The sequence below is a fragment of the Octopus sinensis genome, linkage group LG16, assembly GCF_006345805.1.
Source record: "Octopus sinensis linkage group LG16, ASM634580v1, whole genome shotgun sequence".
NCBI lineage: Eukaryota > Metazoa > Mollusca > Cephalopoda > Octopoda > Octopodidae > Octopus > Octopus sinensis.
Window position 1 is genome coordinate 4,364,627 of NC_043012.1, and position 15,893 is coordinate 4,380,519.

The 15,893-nt window shown below is 37.7% G+C and overlaps 1 protein-coding gene across 1 annotated transcript in view; it reads left to right on the forward strand.

The window, feature by feature from the left end:
• The window catches only part of LOC115220246 (neuroplastin), a 55,247-nt gene extending 39,624 nt beyond the window's left edge, over positions 1-15,623 (forward strand). Inside the window, exons 2-7 of the mRNA XM_029790338.2 lie at positions 752-1,030; positions 2,360-2,542; positions 4,244-4,330; positions 10,239-10,505; positions 10,894-11,029; positions 14,743-15,623. Of these exons, the coding sequence (XP_029646198.1) occupies positions 752-1,030; positions 2,360-2,542; positions 4,244-4,330; positions 10,239-10,505; positions 10,894-11,029; positions 14,743-14,803 (1,013 nt within the window). The 3' untranslated portion in view covers positions 14,804-15,623. The remainder of the gene's footprint in view (positions 1-751; positions 1,031-2,359; positions 2,543-4,243; positions 4,331-10,238; positions 10,506-10,893; positions 11,030-14,742) is intronic.
• Positions 15,624-15,893: the final 270 nt, after the last annotated feature.

Below are 15,893 nucleotides of genomic sequence, written 5' to 3' on the forward strand. Positions count from 1 at the left end.
GCTTTTAGTAAACTCATAAAGCTAAATATGCCAAATATGCTCCTTTGTCACTTCCATTATAACTTTGAGAAAGTTACTCTTAAGATTGAACTGCACTCTTCAAAACTTGCACTACAATAAGCACAAGGTAAAATTACTACCTGCTTTTATCACAAGTTGATGCAAATAGTTTAGCCCATACCCCTCTGACTTTTAGTTCATACAATTGAAATAAAACACATTATTTATGGGCTGACCCAATATATACACACACACACACACACACACGTGACTCACTTCTTTCAGTTTCTGTCTGCCAAATCCACTCACATGGGACATTGTTGGCCTGTGGTTATAGAAGACACTTGCTCAAGGCACCATGCAGTGGGCTTGAACCTGGAGCCTTGTAGTTAGGAAGCAAACTTCTTACCACACATATCCTATACACAGCCATGTCTGTGCCTATTGTCTTCTTATTTTATAACACTTTAGTCTTCTCTTTGAACTTAATAAGTTATTTTGATATATCTGGTGGGGACAATATATAATACAGAGGAAAAAATCTGAGAAGGATTTAATTTGTTTCATTTGAGGGGTGTTTTACAAATTTGAAACCCACTGTCATTGGATTTGTCTGTCATAAAATAAATACCTGTAATATATACTGTTAATTGATCATACTCTGACAAAGATGGATTGTATGGTAACGAAGAAAAAATGAAATGAATTTTTTATGAAGTAAAATCTTTTTTTTTTTGTTTTTCTTTTTCAGATTTTTACATCCAAGCTCCAAATAGTACTGTTATGTACTTAGAAGGCACAAAACTCAACTTGACATGTATTAATACGAACTTTAAAAGGAATATTACATGGTATTTAAACGCTACAGCTATTAAAGCTGGTTCTGGTTTTAAGCAGAGGAAAGAGGAAGAAAATGGTGTTCAGAAAATAATTCTGGAAAAGGAGAAGCTGAGTATTGATGATTCTGGCGAATATAAGTGCATTGACTTGAGCGACTCCTCAAAATCAGTGGAAGTCTTTGTATTTGGTGGTAAGTCTTGTATAAAATCCAAACTTTGAATGTTTTTGTGCATCAATAATTAAAAGAAATTCTTATTTCGGTGTTGTACTTGTACAAGTAACTTGATCTGTGATTGTGTGTTTTGAAACTGACACAGTTATATCCTGGAAAAGCTAGAGATTGTGGCCTTTTAAAACACACATCTTATTTTCTAATAGTATTATGTATTATAATTGCTGGCGTGAGTAAGAAGTTTGCTCTGCAGACACATGGCTTGCTGTATGGTACTGTGGGTAGGTATCCTACCTTGGACTGACTGATGCCACATGAGAAAAATTGGTAGATGGCTTAGATGTGGCTTTGTGATTAAGAAGCTTACTTCCCAACCATTTGAGCTCAGGTTCAGTTCCACTGCACAGCACTAAGGGCAAATGTCTTCTGCTGTTGTCCAATCAAAGCCTTGTTGTCAATGTTTATGCTGGTTATCATATAAAAGACCTAAGTATAAACACCTAACTTGGTAACAAAAAGGGCACTCAGCCAGCCATAAATCACTGCCTTGGCAAAGTCTCATTCAACCAATGACAGCATAGAAAACTGAATGTAAAGTTGATAACACTGATGATGATGATGTGCATTACAGTGTCCAGAAATGTTATACATCTATTAATCTGACCTCTGACACTGCAAATGGTCATCATGGTGCTATAGTGATTGATACATATGTCCATACTGCTGTTGTCTAGACCCTATAGAGAGGAAACTGCTCCAGCATCTGAAATGAATACTCAGGAATTGAACCTGTGAGCTTGTGATTTTGTGCCCTTTATCCTAACCTTTAGGTCTCGTGCCTAACTACTGACTAATCCATTAAAAAAAAATATTCCAGTTATAGGTGCTGGCATGGCTCTGGGGTAAGAGGCTTGCTTCCCAGCCACATGGTTCTGGGTTCGGTCCCACTATGTGACACCGTCTACTATAGCCATGGGCTAATCAAAGCCTTGTGAGTGGACTTGGTAGATGGAAACTGAAAGAAGCCTGTCGTATATATATGTGTGTGTGTGTATTTGTTCTCCCCTTCTTCACTTAACAACTAATGTTGGTGTTTTTACGTTCCTATAACTTAGTGGTTCGGCAAAGGAAACCGATAGAATAAGTACTAGGCGTATAGTGAGTTCTGGGGTCGATTTGTTTGACTAACAAATCAAAGAATAGAAGAATAATAATCTCTAGTTTCAAAATTGAAATCCATCTCTTTTTACAACTGTTGGTATTTATTTGATTCTTTAAAAAAAACTTTAAAAAAAAACTTTGTTGTATGATTGTCTGCTAAAATTTTATTGTTATGTCTTGTTGCAGTCAAAACATACAACGGAACTGTTGTGTCTGGAAAACCAACAACTATCCGGTGTGAGGCTGAAAATTTGCATTATCTGGTTTCTTTTAACTGGACCAAGGATCACAAGCAATTATCAGAACTCAGCGAGCTGAATGGTCGCTATATTGAGCATGAAAACTATACATTGGAAATCCCAAAAGCCAGTAAATACACTTTTTTAGTTTTTCTTATTTTTTCATTTTTTTTCTTCAATTATTATGTCTGAATTTACTGAAGTAATATGTGTTAAGTCCTATATAGAGCTGCTATGAAGTCCAGTTCTTGCTACAATATGGTTATTTGTGTGCCTCAGTGACCCTGAGAGCTGTACTAGTGTTGTGCAAGATCCTGGTAGGGCCTCTTATACTGAAAAGGTCAGAGGTCAGATTAATATGACCACCTCTCCCCAGAGGTAAAAAGGGGTTTGCATAAGGGTCAACATCTCAACTTAGAAAATAAACAAAGTTACTGAAGCCTTGATGATTCTTCAAAACCAACAAGACCTGAAAAAGTAAGTCCTTCTTTCTGGGAATCATGACACAGTGCCACAAAATCCAAAAAGAAAAATCAGGGGTCCAACTGGGAAGCAGAAAAGACAAGCCAAAGTTGAGAACAGTGGAGAAAAATTGTAGATGGCCCATCCAGATGTTATTAATGGAGGTTAATCTGGGTGAGAGAGGAATAAAATAAGGACTTTGAATCTTTGGAAAGTTATGATTCATATATGATGCAAAATAGGAACCATGTTCTGTAGAACCATCTGGTTTATGTACCATGATAGAATGATGGGAAAAAAAGGAGAGATGATTATGTAATCATCTTATCATTAAGAAATCTGCAAATCAGAAAATTCTTCTGTCACTGTTTTTAAATGTAGAAAATCAAGCAGTTTGTTCGTGTAACAACCATGTCATGCTACCTCTAGTGAATATTGTCATGTGTGAACGGAATCTTGGTAATATAAGCATAGTATGGCTACTGACGGAATGGTTGAGTAACATCAAGGAATTTGTTGGGATGAGGATGAGGGGGCGAAATTCAGATTGTTGATGACAAACAAAGATAGAGTGGTGGTGGTGGGGAGGTTGAACCTCTTGCTGTGTACTTCCTCTGTAGATTATTAATTTAATTGATTAATCTGACAATAATCTAGTAAGAGAGAAGGAATAGATTTTACGAAGTGAGAAATAATAGATACAATGTTGGAAATTTCTCATTTTTTATGTGTTGGTGGTGATACATGGTTGATTATATCTAAAATAAAAGTACTGATTTATTAAAATAAGTACAAAATGTGTACAATCCCATAAATTCACTATATTTTGGATAAGAAGAAGAAAAAATGCTTTTGTACAAAATTTCAGCTCTCTGGGTCCAAAGCCATGGCTACTGGGGACACATATTCCTGATAGTCACAGGGGCTGAAATTATGTATTAACAAAATAAGGTAAAAACAAATGAAATATTTTCATTTAGAATTAGAATATTTCTTCTTTGAAAGATTCATTTTTATAATTTTCATGACCATATTGAAACACACTGTTTCAGGAATGATCAAGAATTTGATGTGTTTTAGTAAAATAACTGATCAATAAACAGGTGTTTGTGAACAGTACCTACCAAAAGGTCTTAAAATTTTGTCAGAAGATTTTAATTAAAATCTAAAGAATACCTATGCATTTTGGTATTGTAAGATCTGAGGCAGACTCAGACAAGCTAGTAATTAAAGTGTTAATCAAAATGTTAACCTTTCTTTCCCTTTGCTCTCTCTCTTTCTCTCAAATTAGATTTAGGAATTTTCAAATTATAGTGTAGAGATCCTTTGAACAATTCTTAGTCTTTGTTGTGTCTTTTTCTGTCTTCAGGGCGCAAGGATGCTGGGCTATACCAATGCATGTACACTGTTGGAAAGAAAACCACCATAACCTTCTCAATCGGCGTAGCTATGAACAGTAAGTCTCCTGTAACACTTTTCAAATTTCTGCTTCTTCTACAACCCCATCTCATTTCAGACCACCTCTCCTTTGCTATTCAGTATTGTAATTCAAGCATGTCATCTTTAAACATATTTGGTGACATTTCCCTGCCTCCTGACATTTGCTGATAATCAAGGAGCGATTCCACCACAAATTGTTAATAGGTTAGACTTCACATTCTACAGTGTTGTTTGTTTTCTCATCTCCAAGAATAAATTTTATTTTATGTGTATTTTCTTTTCTCTATAGTAATGATTCTACTCTCCTGTGTTTAGCAATGATTTTGTCTGTCTATTGATTTTTATTTATTTGTATGTGGTAGGGGTAATTGTACTACACGAGCTGCTTATAAAACGTCAGATGCTTTCCACTTTATTGTTAGTAATTTTGTTGAACATTGTATTGGTATTACTAAGATTGCTACAACACCGAAAGCTCTTTTTTGCATCAGTGATTTTATTTTTGATATTCTATAGAAATGAAGATATTTCCTTCGTTTTGCTGTTTTTCTTTCTACAAAATGAGAAGGTACATTGTGGAACTGTTATTTTAGCGAGTTGTATCTATTTATCACCCGATGAGACACATCTGCACCATCAGATGGTCCTGAACCAGCTGTTAAGTGTCCCACCCATGAGGGGTCGATGCTAGATGTGCCGAAACAATTGTTGTGATTAATAATCCTTTCTACTATAGGCACAAGGCCTGAAATTTAGTGGGGAGGGGGGGACTAGTCAATTGCATCGACTCCAGTGTTTCACTGGTACTTATTTAATCGACCCCAACAGAAGTGTTAAGACCAATCCTTCTGGTTGTGTAAAGCATGACATGTAAAAGCACCCATGCAGTGCCACAAAAGCACCTGTGTGGCAACCAGACTATTGGTTGTTGTTATTTACTGCTGGTCACAATGCACTTCCTTGCATTGTTTTTAGCTTTTGAATGATGCAACCCTGCTGGACAATGGACAGTAAATGATGATGAAGCCTTTTTCCTGGATATATATATATATATATATATATATATATATATATATATATTTACACACATACATATGTACACATTAGTGGAATGTGGATTAAGGCGTTGCACTCATAATTTTGTGAATGTGGTTTCAATTCCGGGCAGATGCTTTCTACTCTCTCTCTCTCTCTCTCTCTCTCTCTCTCTCTATATATATATATATTATATATATATATATATATATATACACACACACACATGTAGGTATGTTTGTGCAAACAGGAAAAATAGAACTCAAGAAAGGAGTGTATGTATATATTTTTTATTAATATTTAGCAGAAGTAATAGAGTGACTCAAAGTCTGGGACTTTCTTGCATTAGTAAATCCATTATTGCCATTGTTGCTTTTATATCCCCTTTTCCCTTTTTTGATGTGTATAAGGCAAGCCATCTGGAGGCAGTGCTGTTTGGCCAGAGGTATTTTCTGATGGCAACCCTTCTTTACAAGTGTTTTGGTTTATTGTGCTGGTCCTCACACTTGACGTTGCTGAGCTGCAGGACATAATCAGATATAGCTGCTCCGAAAAATAATATTCTTGTGAAAATGTGCAGATGCATGCTCATGCATACATGCACTCCCACACTCATCTGTGGATATGTGTGTATGACAGACTTCAGGGCAAATTTCATTCACATGGCCTTGGTTAATTAGAGTAAGAAACACTTTCCCAAGGTGCCAAACAGTGAGATTGAACTCCAAACTTTGTGGTTGCAAAACATATTTTTTAGTCACACAACTCTGCCTGTTTTATATATACTGTTCAACCCATGTTAGCATGGAACGTGAATGTTAAATGATGATGATGATGATATCTATCTGTCTAATCTTAATGATAAACACCAACCTGGCTGAAACCAGCTCTGACTCTTGATTACTGATGTTTTATTTTCATAAGTCTTGAAATAAAATCTTCCACCAAACCTTGGTCACAATTTATGTTCCTAACACCAGCTTAATGATAACTAAGTTATTTTACTAAATTCTTTGCTATACTTAAAATTAATTGAAAGAATCACAGGGCATCTCAAAATAAATATGATAACGAAAAGGTTAATGATTGATAGTGGAGTGCTAAGGGCACCAACCGAGCATGATCGTTGCCAGAGCAACAAACTGGCTTCCATGCCGGTGGCACGTAAAAAGCAGCATTCGAGCGTGATTGTTACCTGCGTCGCCTTACTGGCACTTATGCTAGTGGCATGTGAAAAAACATTCAAGCGAGGTCATTGCCAGTGCAGGTGGCACATAAAAAGCACCATTTGAGCATAGCCATTGCCAGTTATGCCTGACCGGCCCTCGTGCCGGTGGCACGTAAAAGCACCCACTAAACTCTCGGAGTGGTTGGCGTTAGGAAGGGCAGATCAGATTGGAGCCTGGTGCAGCCATCTGGTTTGCCAGACCTCAGTCAAATTGTCCAACCCTTGCTAGCATGGAAAGCGGACGTTAAACGATGATGATGATGACCTTGGTATGATTGTATGAAATAATCGACGAACTAAGGCTCAAATTAAAAATCCTTAAAAAACTCGCAGTGTCTTATTGGTATTTAAACAGTAACCTAATAAATTTTATAAACTAAATACATTTTGGTTAAGAAGGTGGGCATTCTTTGAATCTATATGTCCTTTTGGTCAAATATCTGTTGTCAGTAGCTTACTGTGGTGAATGTAAAATAAATGTTAAATATGTAGGCAATCATAAGTATTGTTTGATAAAGTATATGCTGTGTTGAGACTAGTGCTGTTGCCATTAAGGACTATTGTATCATCAGAGACTGCATCGTTGGATTTGCCTTTGACACATTCTTAACTGTAATTGTAGATATTTTGTTTCCATTGCAGTTAAGCTTCTTTCATTGGTTGAAAGATGTTTGGTTTGTTTGTTTGTTTGTTTATTGTTTTTCTTCTTTTTTTTTTGTTTTCTCTTTATGTTGGAATATGAAGATGTCATTGGAAGTGTCAACCATCTCAACTTATTCTCTCTGTCTCCTCTTTCCCAAATGTCAGTCATCTCAACTGTCGTTCCTCTTGTCAGACGCACGTGCACGTGCACACACATACACACGTGCACGCCCCCCCCCCAAACAAACAAACAAACATCACGTTGAAGTTGCGAACAAGATATGTAGAAATGTGGGAGTAACATACAAGGAATTTGAATCTCTTAAGTACAGACCTTCACCCATTGTGCACTATGAGTATGGAGTGTTAACGAGGTCCATAATTAGCCCTTTAGCATTCTGATTAATTTATCCATTGTAATAATCATTTATCTACAATTATAAAAATTAATCATGTCGCAGTATCTTTTAACTTCAAGATTTTGAAGATGCAATTGTTTATTTTTTGAATGACATTGTGGGGTAGGTGTGACAGGCTGGATCTGGTTGGTTTGAGCAAAAAAGAGGGAGAATATTTAGGCCCCAGATGTGGGTAGTATTTCTTTTATTCTTTTATTTGCTTCAGTCATTTGACTGCGGCCATGCTGGAGCACCACCTTTAGTCGAACAGATTGACTCCAGGACTTATTCTTTGTAAGCCTAGTACTTATTCTATCGTCTCTTATGCCGAACCACTAAGTTATGGGGACGTAAACCCACCAACATCGATTGTCAAGTGATGGTGGTGGGGAAAAACATACATACATACATATATATATATGTATACACACATGACAAGCTTCTTTCAGTTTCTGTCTACCAAATCCATGCTTTGGTTGGCCTGAGGCTATAGTGAAAGACACTTGCCCAGGATGCCACACAGTGAGACTGAACCTAGAACTATGTGGTCAGTAAGCAAGCTACTTACCACACAGCCAGGTCTGCGCCTATTCATACTAAAAGGTTAATAATGATTTCGAATGTTTGCACAAGGCCTGCAGTTTCGGGGGAGTGGGTAAGTCGATTGCATTGACCTCAGTACTCAGCTGATACTTATTTTATTGACCTCAAAAGGATGAAAGGCAAAGTTGACCTTGGTGAGATTTGAACTCAGAACGTAAAGACAGACAAAATGCTGCATGCCCCTAAGCATTCTGTCTAGTGTGCTAACGATTCTGCCAGCTTGCTGTCGTAGGTCCATAATTAATAGTGGAAGCAATAGGTTCATGTAAAGTGTTGTTGTTGTTTAGTCTGAAGTCGGTCCTGATTAAACAGGATCTTGAATGCTGGGGAAGCTGTGTGGTTGTGAAGCTTGTTTCACAACCATGTGGTCTCAGGTTCAATCTCACTGAGTGACACCTTAGGTCACATAGTGTGTTTTCTATAGGCTGGTCAATGCCTTGTGAATGGAATTGATAAACAAGAACCATGGAAGCCTGTGGTGTGTGTGTGCATGGGTTTATTCGGCATGTCATTGCATGATGCAGTTTGAACAAAATCGATGATGTCCTGTTTCGGTTGACTCTAAACTGTACATCTGTAGCTCTTCGTGTTGAGAGGATAAAGTCAAATGAAAAAATTCCTTGGAAAACAGAATTAGAGATCACAATGGAAAAAGAATCTGGCTGTAGAATACCATGGCAATGAATGTTTGTGGAATCTCATGTCTACAAGGAAAAGCAGATGTAAAAATATTAATCAATAATAATGATGTAGGCGTAGGAGTGACTGTGTGGTAAGTAGCTTGCTTACCAACCACATGGTTCCGGGTTCATTCCTACTGCGTGGCACCTTGGGCAAGTGTCTTCTACCAAAGCCTTGTGCGTGGATTTGGTAGACGGAAACTGAAAGAAGCCTTTCATGTATATGTATATATAGCTGTATGCTATGCTGTGTGCATGTGGCCACAATGCAGAGGCTGTACATATGGATTATAGGGAATTTTGTCAAACATTTTTCCATAGGAAAATTTGCTGTTCGAATTCTTTGTTTTAACCCTTTCGTTGCCAACCCGGCAACCTAGCTCTGGCTCTCAGTACAAATGTCTTGTTTTCAAAAGTTTTGAATTAAACTCTTCCACTAAACCTTAGTCGCAATTTATGTTGCTAACACTAGCTTAAAGATAACTAAGTTATTTTACTAAATTCTTTATTATATTTAAAGTAATTGAAAGAAACACAGAGCATCTCAAAATAAATACGGTAATGAAAGGGTTAAATGGCTTTATCACATTTAAAAAAAATTTTGATGTTGAATGAAGACTTGTCTATTTAGTACTTTTTCAAAACCTTTTTTCATTTTCTTTTTTATTAAAAAAAAATGCTGATATTATGGTGAATTTTCTTCTACGGCGAAATTTCTTATGTTGAATTGTCAGAACATTGTATATGTATGGGAGTCATGGTGTTACATTGGGTTTTCATATTGTTACCTTTTGCATAATTCTGTGTTTACTGGTTCCTAATAAGTAATCAGTCCCTTGGTTTTTGAAAGGACTAACTTAACGTTCAAGATATATATTCTAATTTTCCACAGAACTGTATTAATATTCAGTTTAAGGTTGATATCTTTCATCATCCAGTGTTAAAAAAGTGTCTGTAAACTACTATATTTAATTCAATTCACAATAGTCCTTCCCTAACAAAATTAGTCCTGTTTTATCAAAGTCTTTTATCATTGTTGATAGAATTGGTAGAGCTGAGATGTTTATTTTTGGTCATTTAGGTGTTTTGAGAGTCTCTTTAGTTCAAAGTCTTGCTACTGTTGATTTGGGGAATTCATATAACTCAAAAAGATGGATGCCATATTCTCTAAATTTCATCCTCTTAGAAAATGGTGGCTGTGTGTGTGTGTGTGTGTGTGTGTGTGGATGGGTGAAGTTGAGGGAGAAACACTTTGTTTGTTGAAAATATACTACTGAGAAAGCAGTAAAAAAAAGAAAAACTGAAGTAAATATGTTTTTTTTTCTATTTTATTTCCAGTGGCTCCTTACATTCAGTCAACTGGGACGTCTCGTAACTTGGTACAAAGTGACAAATTGCAGTTGGAATGCAATGTTCAGAGCTATCCACCTTCAACTATTACTTGGAAAAGAGATAATGTTACTTTTGAAAAGGGTCAAAGAATTCATTGGAATAACAAGACACTTACCATCTACGACCTTCAATTCACTGACAAGGGCAAGTATATTTGCATTGCTAGCAACATGATTGGCAACGCATCTATGACTGTCCTAGTTCGTGTAAAGGGTAAGTTATTTTCGTGTTTCTTTTAACTTTTGATCATTTATAAATAATCTTAACAAATGACAAGGGACCAAGAGATGTGATGATTTGCAGTCCTGGATAAGACGTGTCAAGCTAAATAAAATTGCTGTCTTTCACACACAGGCTTGTTCTTCAGGTGCTGGTGCCACTTAATAAGCACTCGTGCCACAGCTGTGTTAACACACCCGTGTTATGTTGATTTCTTGTTTGGTGCAAATGTGAATTTAAATCTTAGGAGATAAATCTTATTTTATTTTCTCAAAAACATGATCTATCATGAAATTACTTTCTTTGACATGTTTCTGCATAATTAATTACATTAAACAACCATTTTGTCTATCTTCTATGTTGTTTATCATTTATTTTTCAGATAAACTTGCTGCTCTCTGGCCTTTCCTTGGCATTGTTGCTGAAGTTGTTATCTTATGTATAATTATTTTTATATGTGAGAAGAAACGCAGTAAAGACATGGAGGAAGATTATGATGGTGCCGGCCAGCAAAACATGTAAGTATACCTGGGGGGAGTCAGCAGTGAATCAATGCCTGATTCTTGTATAAAACAAGTAACTTGTGTGATTCAGGAGTGGCAGCTCAGACTGGTTGGCCATATTGCTCAGTTTTTCAAGTTAGACCCTTCTTACTGTGTTATTTTCACAGAAGATCCAGCTGGGCTCATGTTGGATGACCACATACTATAAGATCATGGCAGATGAGGTGGGTATCACATGGCGATGGGGACTGACCAGGACTCTGCTCCATGGTTGCCCAGGAGTCAGCTAAAAATAGAAATGCCAGTTTAATTGTCTGGTAAGAAGTTTGCTTGCCAACCACATGGTTCCGGGTTCAGTCCCACTGCTACTATAGCCCAAGACTGACCAAAGTCTTGTGAGTGGATTTGGTAAACGGAAACTGAAAGAAACCTGTGTGTCATTTGTGTCTGTCTTCACACTACTTGACAACTGGTGTTGGTTTCTGTGCAGGAGTGACTGTGTGGTAAGTAGCTTGCTTACCAACCACATGGTTCCGGGTTCAGTCCCACTGCGTGGCACCTTGGGCAAGTGTCTTCTATAGCTTCAGGCTGACCAATGCCTTGTGAGTGGATTTGGTAGATGGAAACTGAAAGAAGCCCGTCTTATATATATATATGTGTGTGTGTGTGTATGTTTATGTGTCTGTGTTTGTCCCCCAACATCGCTTGACAACTGATGGTGGTGTGTTTATGTCCCTGTAACTTAGCAGTTTGACAAAAAGGGACTGATAGAATAAGTACTAGGCTTACAAAGAATAAGTCCTGGGGTCGATTTGCTCGACTAAAGGCAGTGTTCCAGCATGGCTGCAGTCAAATGACTGAAACATGTAAAAGAGTATGTATCAGACTTCAAAAGAAAAAGAAAATATTAAATACTGGGCTTGATTTGTTTGACTAAAAATCCTTCAAGGGGATGGCCATGGTCTAATCATTGAAATCAGTAAAAATAGTAAAAAAAGATGTGATGAGACCTAGATAAGTTAGTGGTGACGCTTTAAATTTAGAGAATATTAAAAAAAAAGCTAAATATAGACATGCATATAGGAGTGGCTGTGTGGTAAGTAGCTTGCTTATGAACCATATGGTTCCGGTTCAGTCCCATTGTGTGGCTCCTTGGGCAAGTGTCTTCTACTATAGCCTTGGGCTGACCAAAGCCTTGTGAGTGATTTGGTAACGCTTGACAACCAATGCTAGTGTGTTTATGTCCCCGTTGCTTAGCGGTTCGGCAAAAGAGGCCGATAGCATAAGTACTAGGCTTACAAAGAATAAGTCCTGGGGTCGATTTCCTCGACTAAAGGTGGTGCTCCAGCATGGCCGCAGTCAAATGACTGAAACAAGTAAAAGAGTATGCAGTGAGACAGACAGACAGCTATGATTGGAGTAACATATTTAATGTAGGGAATATTAAAGAGTTAACTAAAAATAGTGTATAATGAACAACAATAAACATTAGACAATGAGCAAATACAGGACACAACTCCCGACAATATATTTTGAGAATATTAGACAAAATTATGCATGGCAGGCAATTTTAGACATGTTTTGGTCTTATTCTGGCTTCACCAATAAATGATAGCTTTCACTGTACTTGCTTAATATGGTGATGTATGAGATTGTATATTTGTTGCCATATTTGTTGAATAGGCGCAGGAGTGGCTGTGTGGTAAGTAGCTTGCTTACCAACCACATGGTTCCGGGTTCAGTCCCACTGCGTGGCACCTTGGGCAAGTGTCTTTTACTATAGCTTCGGGTCGACCAAAGCCTTGTGAGTGGATTTGGTAGACGGAAACTGGAAGAAGCCCGTCGTATATATGTATGTGTGTATATGTTTGTGTGTCTGTTTGTTCTGCCACCATTGCTTGACAACCGATGCTGGTGTGTTTACGTCCCCGTAACTTAGCGGTTCAGCAAAAGAGACTGATAGAATAAGTACTAGGCTTACAAAGAATTTTTTTTTCTTGAATACCTTTTTTTTTTAATCCTTATAATCAAAATATTCAAGAATTCTTTGACTACTTCATTTCTGAATGATTCTGCTTTCTTATACTCTTTTTTACTTGTTTCAGTCATTTGACTGCAGCCATGCTGGAGCACCGCCTTCATCATCATCATCATCATCGTCGTTTAACGTCCGTTCTCCATGCTAGCATGGGTTGGACGGTTCGACCGGGGTTCTGGGAAGCCAGAAGGCTGCACCAGGCTCCAGTCTAATTTGGCAATGTTTCTACAGCTGGATGCCCTTCCTAACGCCAACCACTCCGTGAGTGTAGTGGGTGCTTTTTACGTGCCACCTGCACAGGTGCCAGGCGGGGCTGGCAACGGCCACGGTCAGATTGGTGTATTTATGTGCCACCGGCACGGAAGCCAGTCGAGGCGGTGCTGGCATCGGCCACGAGTCGGATAGTGCTTTTTACGTACCACCAGACCAGGGATCCTGGCTGGTTCAATTCGATTTCGATTTCGCTTGCCCCAACATGTCTTCACAAGCAAAGGGGGTTGGCAAGGGTGCTGTCGTACGGTCGCATTGGAGTATTTTACGTGCCACGGCCACGAGTCGGATAGTGCTTTTTACGTACCACCAGACCAGGGATCCTGGCTGTTCAATTCGATTTCGATTTCGATTTCGCTTGCCCCAACATGTCTTCACAAGCAAAGGGGGTTGGCATGGGTGCCTGTCGTACGGTCGCATTGGAGTATTTTACGTGCCACGGCCCCGAGTCGGATAGTGCTTTTTACGTACCACCAGGCCAGGGATCCTGGCTGGTTCAATTCGGTTCGATTCGATTTCGATTTCGCTTGCCCCAACATGTCTTCGCAAGCATGGGGGGTTGGGATGGGTGTCTGTCGTCGGATGAGGTTCTTATCGACTTCGCTTGCCTCAACCGGTCTTTGTGTCCAAGGGAGGAAAGGCATTCATAGTGGGCTGGGCTCACTTGTCCTGCCTGGTCTTCTCACGTACAGAATATTTCCAAAGGTCTCGGTCGCTGGTCATTTCCTCAGTGAGGCCTAAAGTTCGAAGGTCGTGCTTCACCACCTCGTCCCAGGTTCTCCTGGGTCTACCTCTTCCACGGGTTCCCTCAACTGCTAGGGATTGGCACTTTCTCACACACCTATCTTCATCCATTCTCGCCACATGACCATACCAGCGCAATCGTCTCTCTTGCACACCACAACTGATGCTTCTTAGGTACAACATTTCTCTCAAGGTGCTAACGCTCTGTCGAGTATGTACACTGACATTACACATCCATCGGAGCATACTGGCTTCATTCCTCACGAGCTTACGCATGTCCTCAGCAGTCACAGCCCATGTTTCGCTGCCATGTAGCATGGCTGTTCGTACACACGCATCATACAGTCTGCCTTTTACTCTGAGCGAGAGGCCTTTAGTCACCAAGTCAAGTAAATCGACCCAGGCGGTGCTCCAGCATGGCTGCAGTCAAATGACTGAAACAAGTAAAAAAGAGTATAAGAAAGCAGAATCATTCAGAAATGAAGTAGTCAAAGAATTCTTGAATATTTTGATTATAAGGATTAAAAAAAAAAGGTATTCAAGAAAAAAAAAACAAAAACAAAAAAAACCCACCATTAAAAAAAATTTATTTTTTCATTATGAAGATTGTTGAAGATTTGCTTTTTATTTATTTTTATGTAATTTGTTTTATCTCAATATTTTCCTTCTGTTCTAGGCCAAATGCTAAAGATCACAAAGGCAAAGATGAAATCCGGCAGAGAAATGTCAGGACATGAAAGAAAGAGAAAGAGAGCTATTGAACTTTTATTATAATGATTACATTTTTTTATAGTTATTATTATTACTACTACTATTACTACTACTACTATTATTATCATACACCCCCTCCCTCCCTCATGGATTTTTTGCGATCTCATTTCAGAATTGGATACTGTAGCGATTAAAAAAAATTTGTCTATCTATCTATCTATCTCTCTCTCTCTATCTATCTATCTATCTATCTCTATCCATCTATCTATTATCTATCTCATCCTGTTTTAGTTGAAAATTCTTAAACAAAATAAAAAATAACAAACAAACAAGGCTTGTATATTGGTCAGTACTCACTCATTCATTTACTCAATCTAAATGTAAAAAAATAAAAAAAATAAAAGTGAGTGCTCAGTGAAATACTCCTACCACATTTCAACTCCTGTTGTACATTCCATCATGAAATAATTTGTATAGTACTCACAATCTGTAGTAAAAAATATCTGATAAGACTCTTTTTCTCTTCTTTCCTACTCTTCTGAAGAAAAATTTTCATGTGACCAATGTCTTGGATTCAAATTGAAATTTGGTGAATTTCAAATTTTTTTGTTTTAAGCTAGCTCACTCCTTTCCCCTGACACCCACTCCTGATGATTAAAATGCACTGTTGTAAAAAAAAAAAAAAAATTACTTGACTTGTCCCTTTAAAAAAATTATAAACATTGTTTCTAAAAAAAATATTCTCATGAAGAAGATAAAAAAAAAATCAAAATTTATTCTTGACTTATATTGTGGTTATAAGCATAAGGAACAGCTATATACAAAAGACATGTCACCTACAAAAAAAAAATTGTTTTCAGTTTGAAGATTCCTAAAGATTTAGCCTTTTTTTTTTAGTCTTTTTCTGGGTGTCCAATTTTGAGTTACCAATAATACAATTACTTACTAAATGACAGCTAAGGGCTTTATTATTTTAAGATTATAATGGGTGTGCGTGTGTGTGTGTGCTTGTGCGTGTGTATATGTGTCTGTGGCAGCATGAAAATTGGTAATACTTGGATGATGTTTATTTTTACTCTTTTGGTTTAATTTATTGAGCCATTGTCAGTTAGTCTT